We start from the raw sequence: 20,227 nt of genomic DNA on the forward strand, positions 1-20,227 counted from the left end.
CCGGAATATCATAATCACTAACAGTCCATTCAGGTTCTTCTTCAAACCATTCCAATAAAAAATTCACTTGTAGTGGTTCCGATATTAAGTCTTTATCATCACGTACATTCATAATTTCCTGTGTTTGAAATGAATTTCGTTCGTTCAAATTTGGCCTCTCTGAAAGAAAGCAGAGTGAACGAGGCACTTCCATCCGCTCCTTTAATTTAAATTTGTTGTTGATTGGTAAGATGTTCCAATACCAGATTGTTGTGTAAAGGTCCTTGATACATTTCCAGAAGGAGAATTTGATATTCCAGAAGTTGTAGATGCATCTTGTGCTTGTAATGAAGTCACATTAACAGGTTGACTGTAAGTAGGAGCGAGAGCAGGCTCACTTGTATACTGTGCTTGCCTATTGTAGAAAATCCTTCCATTCTGACTACTGTTAGGTAACTGAGAACTTATAGCATCCTGATTATAAGTCCTATTTGTAATGTCACCGGAAATACCAGAGTATGCATTATTTCTTTGGAATCTGAAATTATTTCTGTTATTATATGTAAATCCTGAATAATAATAATAATCCGTCGCGCAACAGCCCATGAAGGGCCTAGGCGTACCTACCGACTGCCGGTCTCCCTCCCACGCTTTCATTCGTCACCTCTAAGCGTGGAGATCTTCAACCGGTATTGGAATAGTCGGGGGGTCGGCCTGACGTATCCCCAGCCGTTGTAGTAGGTCTCCGTGACCGGATTACGCTCACTCACTCGGAGCTCCCCAATTTCCTCACGATGGTGGGTTGCCACCGGCCCTATACGTAGGCCGAATAAATTCCGACCTACGCCGTCCCGCAGCGAACGATCTCAAGACGAGTGAACGCCTTAACCCGCTCGGCTACGGAGGAGGACAAATCCTGAATAGCCACGATTATTTCTACGTCCTCTAAAACTACCATTGCTACCTCTAAACTGTCCATATCTTGAATTAGCATTGCCAAATTCATTAGTAAAAGGTACTTGAGCATCCATCGACGAAGTCTGAGTAGAAGATGAGGAAGTGTTTTTGGTGTGTTTAACATTAATTTGCTTGACACTAAATTTTGATTTCATACTGTCAGGATTCTTGTTGGGTTTAACCTTACTACTATTATCGGTTTCTTCCGGTAGGAAAATAAGTCCTCTTCTACTAGTTTGGACAACATCTAATTTCCTTAACATAGTTGTTAGCTGGTCCATAGAACGTATCTCATGACAAGTTATGTTATTAGCTATATTATTTGGTAACTGGCTAATAACTAATTGAATAACATCCAATTCGTTTGGATTCTCAACTAAATTGCAATAATTTGAATACGTTTTCAACGCAAAGCTTTCTAAATCACCATGTACTGTAGGATCATACTTCCTGTTCCTTAATACTGATAACTGAGACTGTAGTATTTCCGGACTTGCAAATTGTTTCATGAATTCCCTTTGAAAATGCTCATATGAAGAAAACATACGTTTGTGAGTTCTGTACCAGTATGCAGCTCTGTTGGTGAAACACTGCTGAATACTCTGTAGCCTTTTGTTAATTGGAATGCCCATAAGATCAAGCATAGAATTAAGATGTTCTAGATATTCTCGAGCCGATTGGTCTTCTATTTTTCCAGAAAATTTGGGTAAATGAGACAGTTCATTTATCTTTACATATCTGTTTCCTCTATCCCCAACAGTAATTACAGGTAAAGACGTTGGAGAAATACAACGATCAAACTGACTTTGTGGATTATCACAGTAATTGTTATTTGTATTTGACTCATTAACACCAATTTCAGCATTTGGACAACTTGTGCCAGTCATTAAATTTGCATTACGTCTTTCACCTTGAAACCGTGGTCTGCAAGCTTCATTCTGCAAGGAAGAAATATGACGAAACCCACACGTTTCACCAGGGACATTACTATGATGAACGACAGGGAGGTTAGGTTCTTGCGAGTATGTAAACATTTGAGTTATGTAACTATTTTCACCATCAGCAGAACAACATTGTTGAACATTGGAATGTTTATCAATATTTGTAACGGTAGAATTGAATCTAGAAGTTGTCTGCATATTGTTAATCCCATAATTACTTCTATCCTTAAACTGTACACTATTAGGTGACATATTAGTTCGATAATGTTCCTCATTGCAGGTTGGAATAAATCTTTTGTTTCGCTTCCAGCGAACACGATTTCGAACATGCGGTCCATCGAACGTTGTTTTCACATGGGTTGTTAAAGATTCATCAGATGAATAAGTAGATGAATTAGTCACCCCAGAGTCAACTGCATTTCTAACCCTTTCACGTGATGTCTTAGTTTGAGAACTATTTTGTGCAAGGGGAGGTTTCAAATTTCCTTTTGTGTTGCGTTGAGAATTTGCATAATTAGTTTGCAAAACATCAATACGAGATTCTATATGTTGAAACCTGTTATTACAATCAATAAGATACGTTCCAAAATGTACATTTTCCTTACTAGCAACTTCCAACGATGATAATCTATTATTAATATCAGTTATTTTGGATGAACATACTGTAATAGATTTATCGTATTCACTAATCAAATCTTTATTTATTAAAATTTGTTGTCCTTGAACGTCTTGTTCTGTTCGGATTTGAGAAATAGTGCTATTTAAAATACTTCCCAAATGTTCATTTTTCTTGACACATTCAGAAGCTATTGAATCAAGTTGTGTTTTAACATCGGAAGTCAAATTGTCTAATCTTTGATTAACAGTATTAATTTCTTCATGAACCAATTCAAATTTTGAAGTTAGGTTACTATAAATATCCAATTCCAATTGTTCAAACTGAGACTTAATATTCTCATTAAACTCTGCAAATTGTTGATTAGATTGCTGTAACTGTAATTTCATTTCTTGGTTAGCAAGATCCATTCGTGTTTTTAGTTCTTCATTAGACTGTTCTAACTGCAATTTCATTTCAGCATTAGACTGTTCTAACTGCGATTTCATTTCAGCATTAGACTGTTCAAACTGCAATTTCATTTCAGCATTAGACTGTTCTAACTGCGATTTCATTTCAGCATTAGACTGTTCTAACTGCGATTTCATTTCAGCATTAGACTGTTCTAGTTTCGTCTTGAGGTCTTCATTAGAAGCGACCATAAGCAATTGAATACTCTTAACAGTACTTAACAAATCACCAAAATTCGGGTTAAGAGTTTCTAGATAAGCTGGCAAACTAAAAGGATCATAATCTGGTTTGCAACCTTTACAATAATAATTTTCTAGTGTAGTCGAATAAATTGTCCAGTGAGTGACTGTAAGTTTGAGACAAGATATATATGATGCCATGACGAGCACTGTGTACACTGAACATATCTCAAATCATTGTCAGGATCATTACAACAAGATAATTTATCAGGTTTTGTAGAGCAAACATCATGTTCTGTAGTATTTGGATTACTGGAAGCGACTACGGGATTACCAGCATCAAAGTAAGTAGTCATTGTATTAGCCTGAATATTTGTTTCTTTACGCGAAGATTTAGATTTACTTTGTTTTAACTTATCAGCCATTATGATCTTTACACATATGACGATTCACGTAAGAAGTTACGTTATACAAGCACACTGAAGATTGTGACGTAAGTCTTACTTCAGCATATGACAAAAATTCTGTTCCATTACAACAGACATTCTTACCACTATCAGAAGATTGCACACTTTTTGAACAATTCTGGCTTCTGGGTCGCCACTCTTGATAACCGTCGCTGCGCTTTAACTTGCAGAACGATTATCAATGCAAATAAAATTGCGTAATTAACGATAACCGTTATATTTAAAATAAATACAATACAGGCGCAGAAAATCTCACAACTTCCATCACCATTTTTAGTACTTATTATTTCTCGTTACTATGGTTACAGCAATTTGATTTCTTGTATTTTATACAGCGTGATAAGATGATTATAACAATATATATATAAAACAAACATGCATAAGTTAAAACAACATCAATAACATAAATAATATTAACTTTGAACATGACAATTTGAGAATAGGACAGTCTCAGATGGACCTGGTTCACCTGGCTTCACCCAGGCCTTTTTTCATTTCGGGTTCTTGTAATGGATCCACTTCTCATCGCCAGTAACAATGCGATGCAAAAACCCCTTTCTTTTCTGTCTTTGAAGCAGCAATTTGCAAATGGTTTTTCGTCTTTCAACGTCTGTCTTTCAATTCATGTGGAACCCAATGTGATATCTTTTGAATCATTCCCATGGCTTTGAGGCGTTTGGAAACTGTTGTTTGATCAACGCCTAATGCTTCTGCAAATTCTTCCTGCGTTTGACATGAATCCTGATCGAGCAATGCTCTCAATTCTTAATCTTCAAATTTTTTTGGCTGTTCAGGTCGCTCTTGGTCTTCCAGGCCAAAATCACCACTTCTAAACCGTGCAAACCACTTCTGACACATTTACTCAGCTAGCGCATGGTGACCATACACTTCCACCAAAATACGATGACTTTCGGTAGCACTTTTGTGCATGTTAAAGTAATGAAGCAGAACACCCCGCAAAAACACTTTATCTGGCACGAACTGCGCCATGTTCAGTTGACTACAAAATGCTGTTGTTGACGCGTCAATCAACTGCCCTATACTACGAACAATGCGCGCTGACAGGAGTTTTCAATGCATGTGTGGCTACACGGAACTGTGGGACGATATGCTCGTTACGCCATCTCTTGTCCAGGCGCTCGAATTAATTCCTAGACCAAATAGTATAAGGGAAACACCTATAAATCATATTTTTTACATTGCTAACGTACTATTCTGGAATGCGGAACAGTTCCTAAGGTGAAATAATGCATTTCTAACTAAGATAATGTCTATTTCTTACATTTACGAGTACTCACTGTTACTTGTTATTTCGATTCTGTAAAACATTATGGCAGGCGATAGCGTACTGGTTCCGGGCACGTTGTGCGAGTGTTTTGTCGATTTATTCAGTGTTGCAACCTCGTTCACCGGATAATACGTACTTTCGTGCCGGGATTTGAAATTATGCTAATACGTCGCAAACCATTGACGTTAGCCCCACAAACCATTGACGTTAGCCCCAAAAACCATTGACGTTAGCCCCAAAAACCATTTTCTGTAAGGTTAGGTTAAGTTAGGTTATGCAAGCATAGTTAAAAAAAATAAAAATACTCGACATGTCATGTTCCAGTGAAAACATGGCGAGGCTGAAACACTGACTATGGGGTTGCGTCATGTTAACACACTGAACATTGTACTCTCGTGCAGAAAGTAAATGGCGGCAGCAGAAACAGCATGTCGGACAGAGATTTTCGCAGAAAACGACATGTTTTCGCATTAAATGGATCAAAACTAGATTCACGAACTTCCACAACGCTACAGAAAATTATTTCCATAAGTACTTTCTCCTGTAAATTTGAAGAAATCCGTTTCCCTTATACTATAATGTTACCCCCATGTTTTACTACAATAAAAATTGTTGCACAGCATAATCAATACATGTTCAACATAATAATAAAAATCAGAAAGGTAATATTGGTCATAATAAAATATCACATGTTTCAGTATTCAATGTATGAACCATTGTTTCCACTGGCACACAGTTATATTTTTGACAAATAACCCTAAAACATTCACAAATTACCACTAATGTGAGTACACCTAATATTGTTAGAAATGTTGAATACATGGGAGAAGCATTACTATGATGTTTCTCCACTTTTAGCTCACAGAATTTGTACTAAGACCAGAGTTTTTGAACATGTATTGATTATGCTGTGTAACAAATTTCATTGTGGTAAAACCTGGGATTCCCTTTCAAATAATTACACGAAGTGGAGGGTTTTTTCATCACAACATATTACTTCTTTAAAGATTTTTCTACTTTCAGAGCAGGTAAGAATGGTAGCACTGTTATTTTCTATTAGGATTGTCCTCTCCAACAATACCTAAATCATCACAATATTCCACACAGTTTCCGAGATGTAGCATCTTTTGTGTCATAGTTTGTCCACCCAATTTCTGAAAATCTTGTAATTTTCAAAGATTTGTAACTTTCAACTTATTTGTTGGACAAGCCTAATATTACATATTTGTCATATTGCACCAAGTGTCTATCAGTAAAAAAATTGGAAGGAAATCTGTGACACTGAGACAACTTTTTGTCTTTCAATTGGGTGATTTCACGTGGAATGACTGCTTCTTCAGAATTTTATCAGCTGGTAAAATTGGATAGCGTAAGAATACACATTAAATTACAGCATGTTATACTCATATTGGAAATGTTTTTTTCTTTTTCAGGCTGTGAAACCAAAGAGCGGAGTGTTTTGTTTTTTAATAACAGAAGCACGAGAGACAACAGCTTTGGAGATGCCTGATCACGAGAACACATTTGTATTAAAGGTAGATGTTTATTGTATTAAGAGTATCACTTTGTGGTGGAACGTACAAAGCCAACTCAGAAAGTAAATGTAATGAATGTTTTTTTTTTATTATACTGCTGGACAATGAAAACCGGACACTTTAATATTTGACATCTGAATTGCAATAACAGCTCGCAGGTATATTACAGAATGTTCGGCAGATCATGTAGTACCATATGCATCATTCATAGGCTCGGACTTTGTTTATGCATTCGTACTTAATTCAGTTTCTGCAACATTTAGTTAGCCCTTGTACCAGAGCTTTTATCGACCCATTGCGTTATCACAAAAAATGCAAGTGTCCGGTTTTTTTTTGTCCAGCAGTATATTAACCTTACAAACGAGATTGAAAATACTTTATTGCACTTCCAGGTATTCCTTGCTATGTTCAATGTTGATATTCCAACACTTCAGTAGTATCTGGATTCAGAATGAAAAAAGTTCTGACTGTGCATAGCCACAAATGCACTGTTTATTTTGTTTTGTCATCTGCACTGAACTTCTTGTCACTTTGAGGAGTCGAAACACATAACCATCTCTCTGTATGAAATTAAGTGAATTTTTAGGAAAGCTATGTTGTTTCTTAATATTAATGATCTCTGTGTTGGCTGACAACAAGACATTATTTTTAGCTTAAAAATATATTAAAATTCTTGCAACATGAGAACATATTCTAGAATACTGTTCAATACACACACGTGTTTTGAATGTATTGGAATAAATTAGCTAAAATACTAATGCCATTTAGTAATTTTATTGGCACCTTAGAAACCATTGCTTCTATGAATATTCATTGCATTTATTGTGATTGTAGGCGGAGAACAATATGGAGTATGTAATAGAAGCACACGACACAGATGACATGAGATCGTGGCTAGCAACCATCAAGTATTGCATGAGGACGACCCTTCCAACCAGTGATAGTCAAGATGGAAGGTGAGGGAACTCATTTTTTTCCATTTTTAGTTCTGAGGTATGGAGCAGGGTTGGCAAGGTAATTTACACGTTACTTTTTTCATGTAACACATAATTTGCTAGCATTATTACATTTTAAACTTTAATTTAATTACACCTCACCCTAACAGATTTTTTGGTTTAGAACAGTTCTTTCACATACTTTTAAAACTTGAGAAACCTGTTGATACATATATTTTGCATTATAGTATTTGTATTTATAACATAACATAACGATTAACGAAAATTTATTTGGATTGGATTCAAAGTTTTAGCTTCAAATTACTGTAAAACTTTAAAAACAAAAAAAAAACATTGATCGTTAATTGTTATACATTATACTGGAAAAGGTAATGCTGATTCAACAGAACATATATAATTACTTATTTTGAAATTAGCTGATTTTGCTTCCAACACTGAAAATAAAATTCTTTGTTTATGTTTTAATTTTCACTGAGAAAAATTGTTTTACACTTTAAATATTTATACATAAGAACACACACAAATTCAGAAGGAAAGTTTTTTAAAGCATTATTTTTGGTTTTCTGCCACTGCCAACTGTCATACATAATAATAAGCATTGCAAAAACCATGTTTTCTTTTAATTTTTATGTTTGATTTTTTTACATGATTTATGTTTTTTATGTATAATTTACATGTCATGTAGAAAACATTTTTATGCGTGTAAATTTTACACATAGTTTTAGGTTCATAAAACTGGAGCTAAAAATGCAAGCAAAATGCACATACTAGAACAACAATAAAACCATGTGGAAATTATGTTGTTTTTTTCCTCATTTAGAAGTCTTCTTGGTGGCGATGGCGATGTTCGGATTAGAGACGGACGAGCAAAGCCTGATGGAGTTCTACCAGGAGAGAGTTTGGAGCATCCCCCGGAACTCCCTCCTAGGTTGGCTGGTGGTCGTGGGGCAGACACACCAGGGTTGAGGCTGTCTAGTAATAGCAACTTTGAACTGTGTACCTCACGTTCGGATATTGAACAACGTAAGTGATCCGTCAATAATGTTACACTACAGTCACATTTGTAGTGGATAATGATGAGAAACTTGTATTAATTGGCCATTCCTTTGGTCTTCAAGTGCTACTCTTTAAAGATACAAATGGTATCAACATCAACAAAAGAATAATTATATGTCAGTATTATACTGATTGTGATATGTGAACATTGTAACAATTAGCAGTTGTATTCTGAATGTTTATAAATAGGGGTAGACAAAACTAAAAATATTTTAGTCACGAGCCCCTTTTTTTTTCTTTTTTTTTCAGGAGCCAGTATTGTTTTTTGCAAATTCGTGCTAAGAAAATCTATGAATCAAACTAGAATAAAACTACACATTTGAAATGAGACTTTAAAATGCCTAATTAATTCGTTAATGTAAGATTGGATTAAAAGTAATTCATATTTTAAGAGACAAAAATAGCCATCAGTAAGCTCTGAGTCTTCCTTACAAATTGCATTGTGTGTGTGTTTGATTTTCAACCAAAATTCAGAAAATGCACAAACAACAGAAACATGTACTGTACTCTGCCAGAGGTCCCAGGTTCAAATCCTGACCTGAGCATGTATGTTCTTTGTTAGTGTCCCTTTATCAATTTCATCATATCACTCATCCTCATATCCGCGATTAGTCAAAAGTGGCGAAAAAGCAAAGTAAACCAAATCAATATACTATACTCGTTATTAAAGAAAAAGTAATGAAAATGTCTATAAGTGAATTCAGGTGCCATGGCGAACTTGACATGATTTTTTTTTCTTACCCATGTTTATAAATATTAATAGGACCTCCTCGATGACATAGAGGTAACGTTGTCACCTTGTACTCATGAGGTTTTGGGTTTGATACCCAGTGGAGGCATATAGTGGTTTGGATCCCACTGTAAACTGTAGGTCCAGTCCCAATTAGCCTTTCTGTGCATAAAGTGGACTTAAAAACAACAATTCAATTAATCATCTTAGGCTATCCACACAATGGGTCCGAAGCGACGCAATGAGTCATTTTTGTTGCAAACCGACTCTGGGAACGTTTAACATGGGCTCTTATGGGCTGCCGCACACCGGATGAAACATTTGACTCTTAGTCACGTTGCAACGGTTTGCGACAAAACAGTGAACATCGGCGGAATTTGGTCTTGCAGGATGCGACAAAACGCTCTGCGCATGTGTGAATCCTTTCTCCTCAGAGCACCACCTGCATGTGTCTGATCACTGTATTGTTTGACAGCACATATTATATGTAGGTTTGATGGTGCGGTCATGGTTAAAAATGTAGTTTGATCCAGAGAAATAACCATTATGGAAAACTGTGCGTTTACTCACTAAAATATATAAAAAATAAAAAAGTTAAAAACTTACGTGAGTGAGTATAGAAGTTTTGCAGACGACGTTTCACGAAGCTACGCTTCGCTTCTTCAGGTCACTTATCAGTATTCAAAATACTTCGTCAAGAACATAAGAAATCCAGGATTAGGTTAAAAAGGGGGTGATAGGATATGGAATTAAAAACACATACACTGAATCTGAAAGATTAAATAGAGAGTGTTTGGAATTATATTTCCAACTGAGCGGGGAACTTGACGGCCTGACATGGAACAGGGTTGAGGAAAGGCACAGTAAATACGTAGAAGCAGTGAAGATCCAAAGCCGAATAGCCATTATGAATAAGTTTAACAGGTTAGTTAGGAGTAGCGAGAATAGTGGTAAATATGGGAATAAGGGAACAAACAGCTCCAGAGAAGGGATTAAAGAGAATAATGCCAATAACGTTTTGAATTTAACACAATACGAGCCGCCTCGTGAACTTTTCGAAATAACCGATAAGGGACATAAATTTGCTATTGGTCGGAATAAAATAGAGAAGGAAGAATTTGTTATAGCCACCGAACGCGCCATAGGCCTTTTGTCAGATATGGACGAGAAAAACGAACTTAGGCATAAAATGCACGACTTCATCGAAGAAAGGATTAGGAAAGAGTTTAGAAAGGAAAGAGGTAGGGGGGAAATAAAAAGCCATAGGGAAGAACGGCATCGAATTCTAGGTGAAAAACTTAAACGAGTGAGGGTATGGGTCAACAAACACGATTTATTCCTTATTAGATCTGATAAGGAAAATAAATTGGTAGTAATGGAGAAGAAAACATATAGGGAGAAATTGGAAAGTTGTTTCACCAATGAGGATTTTGAAGTAATAGAACGAAACCCAATAAGTAAGGTTAAAAATGTAGTTAAGAAGGGGATAGAAACCAGTTTGACTCTTCCGCGTTCAGAAAAGAAGAAACTTATTGAACATTGTAAGAAAGGTGAACTTCCTATCGCTTTCGGTATACCGAAAACACATAAGGAAGGGATCCCGTTGAGACCGATTATACCCATGTACTCTCATCCAGGGTATAAACTAGCGAAAATATTAGTAGAGAGGCTAAGGGAGATTGGAGGAAAGACCGAATTCAGTGTTGAGAATTCATGGGAAGTGAAGAAGAGATTGGAGGGGATAAAACTAGACGAGGAGGATGAAATTCGTAGCTTTGATGTCGTTAATTTGTATCCTAGCGTTCCTCGAGATAAAGCCGCAGATTGTCTTCAGAGATGGGTTATGGATAAGGGAATTGATGTTGTGACAGCCTGGGAGTTCGTTCGGTGGTTTCATTTAGTATCAGGATATAATTATTTCTGTTTCAATGGAAAAATTTATAGGCAGATTCAGGGACTGGCTATGGGCAACCCTGTTTCGGGAATAGTTTCCAGCATATTCCTCCATTACCTTGAGAAAGATTCACTGACTGAGGTTAACAATGATATCAAATATTTTTGTAGATATGTTGATGACATCTTGATTATCGGGAAAAAAGAAAAATTGGATTGTATTTTCGAAATCATGGGAGGACAGGACGATAGAATAAAATTCACATGTGATGTAGAAAAAGAAGGAGTAATCAACTACTTGGATTTGAGGATTGCACGGGTTAATGGCACTGTTCGAACCGGGGTTCACCACAAAAAGTTAGCAGGGGACGGATTTATCCACCGTGATTCTGAACACTCGATAAGAATCAAGAATAATATATACATGAATTTCTACATTCGGGCTGGGAGACTTTGTAATTGTAGGGAGGAGAGAGAGAAAGAAGAAAATTGGATTATGAAGGTAGGGATAAGAAACGGTTATAAAGTAGAGGAAATGAGGAGAATAAAGAGGGGGGCTCTTAAAGTCTTGAATAATGAAGGTAGAAAGAAGGGGATAAGTAGGAATAACAAGGTAGGGGAAATATTATTCAAATACGTCGGCATCCCGTATGTAAAAGGGGTATCCGAAAAGTTTGACAAAATTCTAAAAGGCTTCAGGATTAAAGGGGGAATGAGAGCTCCCCGAAATATCGAGAAATTTTTTACTGAATATAAAAAGGATGGAAAAGGGCGAAAAGATGTCAGAGATGAGAAGGGCGTATATAAGATTACCTGTTCCTGTAATAAAGCGTACATAGGACAAACTGGAAGAAGCATGGGAACCCGTTGGGACGAGCATGACAAGGATATCAGGGAACTATCCCCGAAAACCGGGCTTTCTGAACATATTTTAGAATTTAACCATACGGTTGATAAAAGAGAGATTGTAAAAAGGGTACATAAACAACCTGATTTGAACGTTCACGAGGCCGCAAATATTTGTGTTGATAGAGGGAAAAAATTAAACAGAGACGACGGTAACTTGAACGAAGCCTGGACTCACATGTTTAAGCGATGGGGAAATAATAGGAGTGAATCTGTTAAATTCCATGTCACGCCGGAAGTGGCCCGTGCTGCTTCTGAGTCTGTGGAGTTTTCATTGGAAGGAATGTAGCATTTGTATGCTAATACAGCCAATCCTTCAATATGGTAGTACGGGCACTCATCATTTAGTTTTATTTCTTAGCCTACATGGCATTTTTACTTCAGGTATTTTTAATTCCATATCCTATCACCCCCTTTTTAACCTAATCCTGGATTTCTTATGTTCTTGACGAAGTATTTTGAATACTGATAAGTGACCTGAAGAAGCGAAGCGTAGCTTCGTGAAACGTCGTCTGCAAAACTTCTATACTCACTCACGTAAGTTTTTTAACTTTTTTATTTTTTTTATTGATCCAGAGAAGCTAATCATTTTTGTCCAAGCAAGGTCTCCGTTGTATAATTATTCCTCCACTGGTTACCATCATAAAGACAAAATTGATGCCCTATGGAATGAAGTGGCACAATTACTTACCTGAAAAAAAGAATAATTGGTTTATCGAAATTAACTTGTATTTGAACAGAGAATGTATGCACAAAATGTTTCATAAATTGTATAGGAAAACAATCTTCAGGTCAGTTTGATAGTTTGTATTCGTGTAATATGTGTTTGCAGTTCTTGCAAGGGGTTCAACTATTGATGGATTCATATGTAAAGAGGAAACATATTTACAATGAAATCTACTCTCTTTTGTAAGTGAAAAATAAAGTACATTGCCACTTGTTCTAACCAAATTGTTTTCATGCAGTGCAAGATTATGTTGGGCACCTCAAAAGGAGGCTTGACCAGGACTTGGCATATTGCCATCCTGGCAGTTTCGGCCTACAATCATCTGTTTCATTTTCATATATCACTGTATTGTAGAGATAGACTTATCTACATTCTAACATGGAGATAATGACTATGTTTACTTAAGTTTCAATTTCACTGTATCTTTCGCCTCATGATCCATATCTGAAGACCCACTACCTTGACAAATTACAATTATACATGTACTTGTGGGCTTATACAAGTGTATATCGCTCGAATGAGAGATTCCATACACTGTTTAGCATTGTCCGTGTGAAGTATTTGGAGCTCGAGAGAAAAGCTCTTCTTGTAGCACCCCAGTACCTAACCTATTATTGCACTTTCAGTGTTTTGTTTGTGGTGGTGTTTGATTATATTGTATTTTACAGTTCTTTAACAAATTCACTTTTGCTACAAAAATTGCTGCATTATTTCATATTTTGTCTCTTTGTTTCCCAGTGGTGGAACCTGAGCCAGATATAGCATTGTCGTTGAGGGAATATCCATGGTTCCATGGGACGTTGCCTCGATCGGAAGCTGCTCAACTCGTCCTCCACGATGGCATCAATGGGCACGGGGTGTTCCTCGTGCGGCAGAGCGAGACTCGGAAAGGAGAGTTTGTGTTAACCTTCAACTTCCAAGGAAGGGCAAAGGTAAGGTTGCGACTAAGTAATTACTACTGTTTACAGATTACTGATGAATTTACTTTGCAAAAATGTAACATAATTCTAAACCCCTACTAAATACGTGTGCGTCCGAATTTTGAATGTGCCGCACGTACAAGGGAGATTTCATAAATAATGCACAAGGTGGCAACACTGCAGTGGATATTGCAATCAAAGTGCAGTTGAAGGCTTATGGCGGCAGCACATTTGTTCGTTAGTTTCCTAGTGTACACCAGATGAAAGTGACTTGTGTTAGCTGTGGCGTCTGCAGGCACCTTGCGTACTGAGATGGTTGAAGACCAAAAATTGATGTCAAAATTAAACGTTTGCATGTCTCAAAATCATCAGCCAGGAAGGCTGAAAATATCAGCAGACCTATGAGGTGTGACGCTTGTGTTATACTTTCTGGAAGATCATCAAGCGACATGCGAGGAAATATGAGAAAGTACAAGGGATAGTCGGAAATTAAGTTTCCTTAGTCTACCAGAAAGAGGCATCATTACCTTTCCACACAGTACCTGCATTCAAGCACTTGTCATACCACTTTACAAGTTTCAAGAAACTCTGTCTGTAAGACTACATGTTATGTTTACGGATGAAGAGACTGGTTCAATGTTGAGAAAAATCAAAATTGTCACTTTCATTTCATTTATTTGTCCATCACATGACGTATCGGAAGTCCCACCCATTTCGTAGCGAACAACAGCTCATACTGCATCCTCTATGATTGCAGCATACCTCTGTTCTCCATGCCTGCCGGGCGCACACTTCTCAACTTTTCCTGTCTCCAACATAGCTGTAGGCTGGCAATCTTTGCAAGGAAAAGGTTGTGCAACAAAAGAAGGATGTTGCCTGTAAAACCACAACATTGCCAATCCAAAATTTCCACGCTTCCCAGAAATACACATGCGGGAAATTTTTCTCCCGAATATTCCTCGTACCAGGACTGCACGATCAGTATACCATTTTTTGACCAGAGATTTGCATTCTGTGTCGGAATTGTTGTTATTGACGGAACATGGATTAGAGACTTGAACCAGAGTGGAACTCGCAGTGATCGTAACGACCAAAATAATTTTGTTAGCACAAGGAAAGGTGATGTAAGTTATCATGCCTGGATGCAAAACTTATGCAGAAAAATGTACAAAACGTGACCTGGCTTGCTTCGGAATGGCCACTCATTTTGCATGACAGTGTATGCCTGCACCTGGGGAAGGTTGTGATCGATTTGCTGAGCAAATACGAGTGCTCACCTGCTATACAGTCCAGACACGAGTCCACCAGAATTATTCCCCAAGCTGAAAGAGCCCATGTGTGCATATTGGGGACAAAGCCTACAAAGTAGCATTTGGTTGAGTGAAACATTGTGTCCCATTGCTGCTGTTTTCTGTCTGTTGAGAGAGGACTTCATGCAGTCTCCTCACCCCCACCTTGCAACGTGGGTCAACACTGAAATTTCAGAGCTCTCACGAGGAATCGAACTGAGGACAGCATTCCCAAAAAAGTGAGAGCTCTAGCTGGTAGGTTGTGTGGGTACAGTACATAACAAAATCAATGAAAATGATGCACATAAGACTAATACAGTATCACATTGTAAATTTTAGTTTCTGCATTAACAGATTTATTCAAGGGCATCCACTTTGGGGGAGGGCGAAAGTGCCACTCCATTGACTTCAGATTTTACATTCTTAAAAAGTAGGACTTGAGATTAGTGACCTAAAATTTCTCAAACATGACCTGTAAAGTTATGTCAGAGATTTTCATAAATGTCTTAACTTGTTGCCTTACTTATGAAAGTACTTTTTGACCCAACTCTATACATGGTGGTTCAAAGTAATTTGTGAAGGAAATGTAAACATTTCTAGTTTTGTTATTCTCTCTTCATTTATAACTACTTATTAGAGGCACGCATGTTTTGTTTTTGATGAAAACACAAAATGTGAAATAACACATTGTAAAGTTAATTTTTCATATTTCTGAAAGGTGTGAGGTGCATTTTTCCTACCCTGTTTTGTCATGAAATGAACTGCAATATGCAAAATAGACTCTTAAACACAAAATTTAGAGTTTATTTACCTACGCAACACTTTGATTTATCCTGTGAGTTATGCATTTCATGGAAAACTGATTAATTTTGCTGTAAATATTTGAGAAGCAAGAATGGACCCCTTTATACAGGAATAAACTTAATACTCTGTTAACTACATAAATGTGCTATTAGAAGGGATATGTTTATTTTGTGTATTAAGTACAGTTTTTGTATCTAATTTAGGATTATATTCACAATTTTAAAACCAAAATGTCGTTATACGAGGGGAGTTTAACAATTATTGTCCCGAACATAGAAGGAATGATCTGACACAACTGAAATTTTCTATGTGTCATGTATAACTCTTTGAATGATTACACACAAAATTTCAGCCATGTAGGGTCTATAATGTTAATGTTATGTTTTTCTGGACAAGGTGAGCCCTGACAGAAAATGGAAAAATTGAAGCGAGAGCTGTCATTAAGTACCACTGTTCAGAGACAAATTTGGCCTTGTTTAAGAGAAACCCGAGTAACTTTCTTGGTAGATGTGCAGTGACGTGCGGTGACGTCGACACTTGGGGTAGCAATCAGTGGCGTGCTCAAGGGGAGGGGTTGGTGTGGCTCATACCCCTCCCCCTTTAGGGCCCAGTATTCCTAAAAATAGTACGTCAATAACAGGAAAAGATTGCAAAATGATGAATGAGTACTAAAACAAGTACACGTAACCCCCACCCCCATTTGAAAATAAAAGAAGAATTGATTTGACTACTAAGCCAGAGATCTTGGGTTCGAATCTCGGCTTGGCCATGGGTATCATTTGAGTGTGTCCCTTCATCAATTATATTGTATCATCTTCGCGATTAGTCAAAAGTGTCGGAAAAGCGAAGTAAAATAAACCAATTCAAGCAACCAATCAAGGATTTGACTTGATTTTTGTCGCTTTTTCCTCACATGTGGTTAATTGCGAAGATGATACGATAAATTAATGAAATGACAAACACAAAGAACATCCATGCCCAGGTCGGGGTTCGAACCCGGAACTCCTGGTGTCCTAGCGCGCTGCGATAACCACTCCCACCACGGTTGGTTGGTTTTGTGATTTAAGTCCACTTTATGCACAGAAACAAAACAGGTAACAAAACACACTTTTTTGTAGTTTCTTCAATAATATTCATTTGACTTCTTGAGTTCTGAGATACATTTTTCGTTTCAAATTATATCATTATTCACTGCCAGAGTACAACACAGGCAGGCGCGTGCCCAGGATTTTCGTAAGGGGGGGGGTTATGAATCTAACACATTTTCCAGTTCACAGGTCAAATTTCTTGTAATAAATTAGATAATTTATATACTTGGATTTTACCCCAATGAACGCAATCAATGTATTTGCTATGGATGCTTCATGTTTTTATTGCATCATATAAAAGCACCTGCTTGAATATTTCCAAATTATTAATATTTTATATTTAATTGCTCAAATATAATTTTTAAACAAAAAGTATGTGCACTCAACATTGTAACAACATTAAAGAGATTAAGACTACTTGATGTCTTAAAGACAGTAATAAATAAGGTACCACAGTTCAACAATTTAAATTCTGAAATTTAGGCATCGAGGTTTCTGTGCGAGTTCTGACAGTATGTCGTCACAAGTAACTTTTATATCACGGTGAATGTTCAGAGCAGCTAACCCATTTAATCTTTCTTCGCAAATGGTATTTCGAAGATAGGTCTTCAAGTGCCTCAAAGTTGAAAATGATTTCTCATTTGATGTTGTTGTTACCGGGATTGTACATAATATGAGCAAACGTGTGTTTACCCAGGGAAATATTACTTCACTGCACATATCAATTGCTTCAAGAGCATTTACTAGACGTCCTTGCATTGCTGTAAGATGACGATACCACAGTTTCATTTCAGTGTGAGCGTCGTGGCCTTGTAATCAAGGTGTCCCGGGTTCAATACCCGGTGGAGGCTAATAGTGGTTCGGATCTCACTTTAAACTTTAGGCCCAGTCCCGATTAGCCTTACTGTGCATAAAGTGGATTTAAAACATCAATTCAATCAACATTGTACTTGTTGTGGAGATGGTTTTGCTAAATATTGTGTACATTTTTGGCATTGTATTATTATATTATTGGTCAAAACATTTGTTTGACAGTCGACAAACAAATACGAACCGCTTCAGTAATTAACATTTTCTACTACAGTGTCATTAATGTGTCATATTCATTTTCATATTAGGTCTATGGAGAGGAATTTTGTATAATGTTAACGTTATGGAACTGCGAAACCAACTGTTGAAGGGGCCACTCCCCCCTTCCGCTCCGAAGCCCAGTACCGCACCACAGGATCTGTCACTGAGCCCGACAAAATCTTGCCAGACAGTGCTCGAAATGCAAATTCGTAGCCGAAAAGGGAGGGGATGTTTGATCGATTTTGGAAATACGAGGGGGTACATCCTTGTATGGATCAACATGGAGACAATACAGTAGGTGGAGGATGCTCAATATGAAAATTATTCTAATTGGGGGTATGATTTGTGAAACTTTCTTAACTGAAGGCAGCATCCCCTACTTCGACCACTGATGCCAGAAAAGATGCTTTCAGAAAATGAATTTATTACTGCACACGTATATTACTTATTGTATTTGTTGCGTTTGTACAAGAGAAATATTCAGAAGATTTGTAAGGAATATTTACAGTTAATAGGATGCCTATCTAGTCTATCCCGTGTCGTAATACAAACTTTATCCCTTTCCTACAAAATAATAAAACTGTCCATGCCAACCGTGATTTTATAATGTGGTTGCATACATATACACTAGCGACATTAGTGCCACTGCTCCGACGCCAGGGTTTCAAATACCTTGGTGGATCTATAAGATAGGTAATATCGTTTTTCGAGGGTTCGTGAACAAAACAAAAAGTAAATGATTTTAAAGTCCATTTTATATTCAGATACGTTAATCGGGACTGGTCTTAAAGTTTAAATCGGGATACGTACCACTGTGCAATGCACCTTCACAGGGGATCAAACCCAGGACCTCTTTGATTACACCACCATCGGTGAGGCCCCTGAAATCATTGAGGAAACTTGTTCATCATAATGTTCTCTCGCCCTGCGAAAGTTTATTGGTGATATAGGGTGACATCGTACACACGTCTTCCAGACATACACACGCGGGCACACCCCTCCCCTGCACACACACGATTGTATGCTTACAGCACATGCTGTGCCCTCCCAGAAAAACAATTCTAAATCCGCCTATGGATATATCTGCTATCAAATAATGAACGTCACTTACCTCGACAGTTCCTTGACATAATTTTGCAACAAGGTTTGCAATATCTTCTGTTATGCCTTCTTGTTGAATATCATGAGTCTGAAAGTTCGCACGTTTCACTCTCGCAATTCGGATGGAATTCCTCTGAACTTAAATCGACCTTTTCTGACGTTCTATTTGTGGAAGGTGAAGCTTCAACTTCCATTTTTTGTTTCTTTTTGAAATAATCTAATAATGTATTTCTCCTCTTTTTTCTATCCATCTTTAGTTCCACCTCAAAAATCTATTACACATGCAGAAACGTAACACACAACACGACCACTTCGACTTGCTACCTTGCAGACTGCAACTCGCTACAACCCCAGTGAACACCAGGACTTGGGAGAAAGATACCGGGCGGTCGAATGTCTGAACCATGCATCCAGCTTGGTCCAGCTCAAATTACGTCACCAGTGTTGACAGCAACCAGTAGTGTCAGTGTCAGTAGTGTTGGCAACTGCTAAATTATTTACGCACAAATTCAAGCGAGATCTTTCACACATGTTACAAGAAAATTCAATAAACTGAAGGCTGGAAATTGGTTGCGAAAAAAATATCTAATTTGTAAAGAGCACAAGAGTAAAACGTATAATATTTTGGCATATTAATTGCTTTTATTTTGTTTATGAAACTGACTGGGCCAGTTGCACTATATAACGCATCCCTCCCTTCCTCCCGGCATGCTATTGTACAAAACATCGATTGCCTACTTTGTAAAACCATGCCTCACTACTGCCTGCAACAATTATTATTATTATTATAATTATTGATATTTTGAAATAAATATGCATCCAGGTGCGAAATAAGATTTTGACTTACTTTGCTACTAATTGTAGTGATTCAAATCTCACAGAACTTTGCTCTGCTGGTATAAATGGTATAAGAAGGGGAAAGAAAGAAAAGGGAAGTTAGCAGCACTGTCGTAACAGGAAAGGGAGGGTCATTCTCCTAAGAGGGTCATCGTGGGTGAAAGAAAGGGGAGGAGGGATTCCTTCAGTTCGCATTCCAAGGGTTGCGGCTCTTTTCTTGACCATACTGAGAAGGAAATTCTCCTTCCTTTTCAGTGACTAAGGAATGAATGAATGCTTGTGCATTGCTGTAACTCAACTCCAATATTATCAAAAGTAATTGAAGAAGCAATACATTTCTCATTGCCAAATGTAAACATTTTACAATATTGGCAATTTATGAAATAAAATGTATTTCTGCTTTGAATTTTTTTTAAATGACGAAACCAATGGGGGGG

At 37.3% G+C, this 20,227-nt stretch overlaps 1 protein-coding gene across 1 annotated transcript in view; it reads left to right on the forward strand.

Annotated features, from left to right (window-relative positions):
• Lnk (SH2B adapter-like protein Lnk) overlaps positions 1 to 20,227 on the forward strand; it is a 41,465-nt gene that overhangs the window by 7,730 nt on the left and 13,508 nt on the right. Inside the window, exons 2-5 of the mRNA XM_083140325.1 lie at positions 6,311 to 6,412; positions 7,247 to 7,368; positions 8,189 to 8,391; positions 13,419 to 13,612. Coding sequence (XP_082996451.1) covers positions 6,311 to 6,412; positions 7,247 to 7,368; positions 8,189 to 8,391; positions 13,419 to 13,612 — 621 coding nt within the window. The remainder of the gene's footprint in view (positions 1 to 6,310; positions 6,413 to 7,246; positions 7,369 to 8,188; positions 8,392 to 13,418; positions 13,613 to 20,227) is intronic.

This window comes from Lepisma saccharinum, chromosome 18 (assembly GCF_977018435.1).
Source record: "Lepisma saccharinum chromosome 18, izLepSacc3.1, whole genome shotgun sequence".
Lineage (NCBI taxonomy): Eukaryota > Metazoa > Arthropoda > Insecta > Zygentoma > Lepismatidae > Lepisma > Lepisma saccharinum.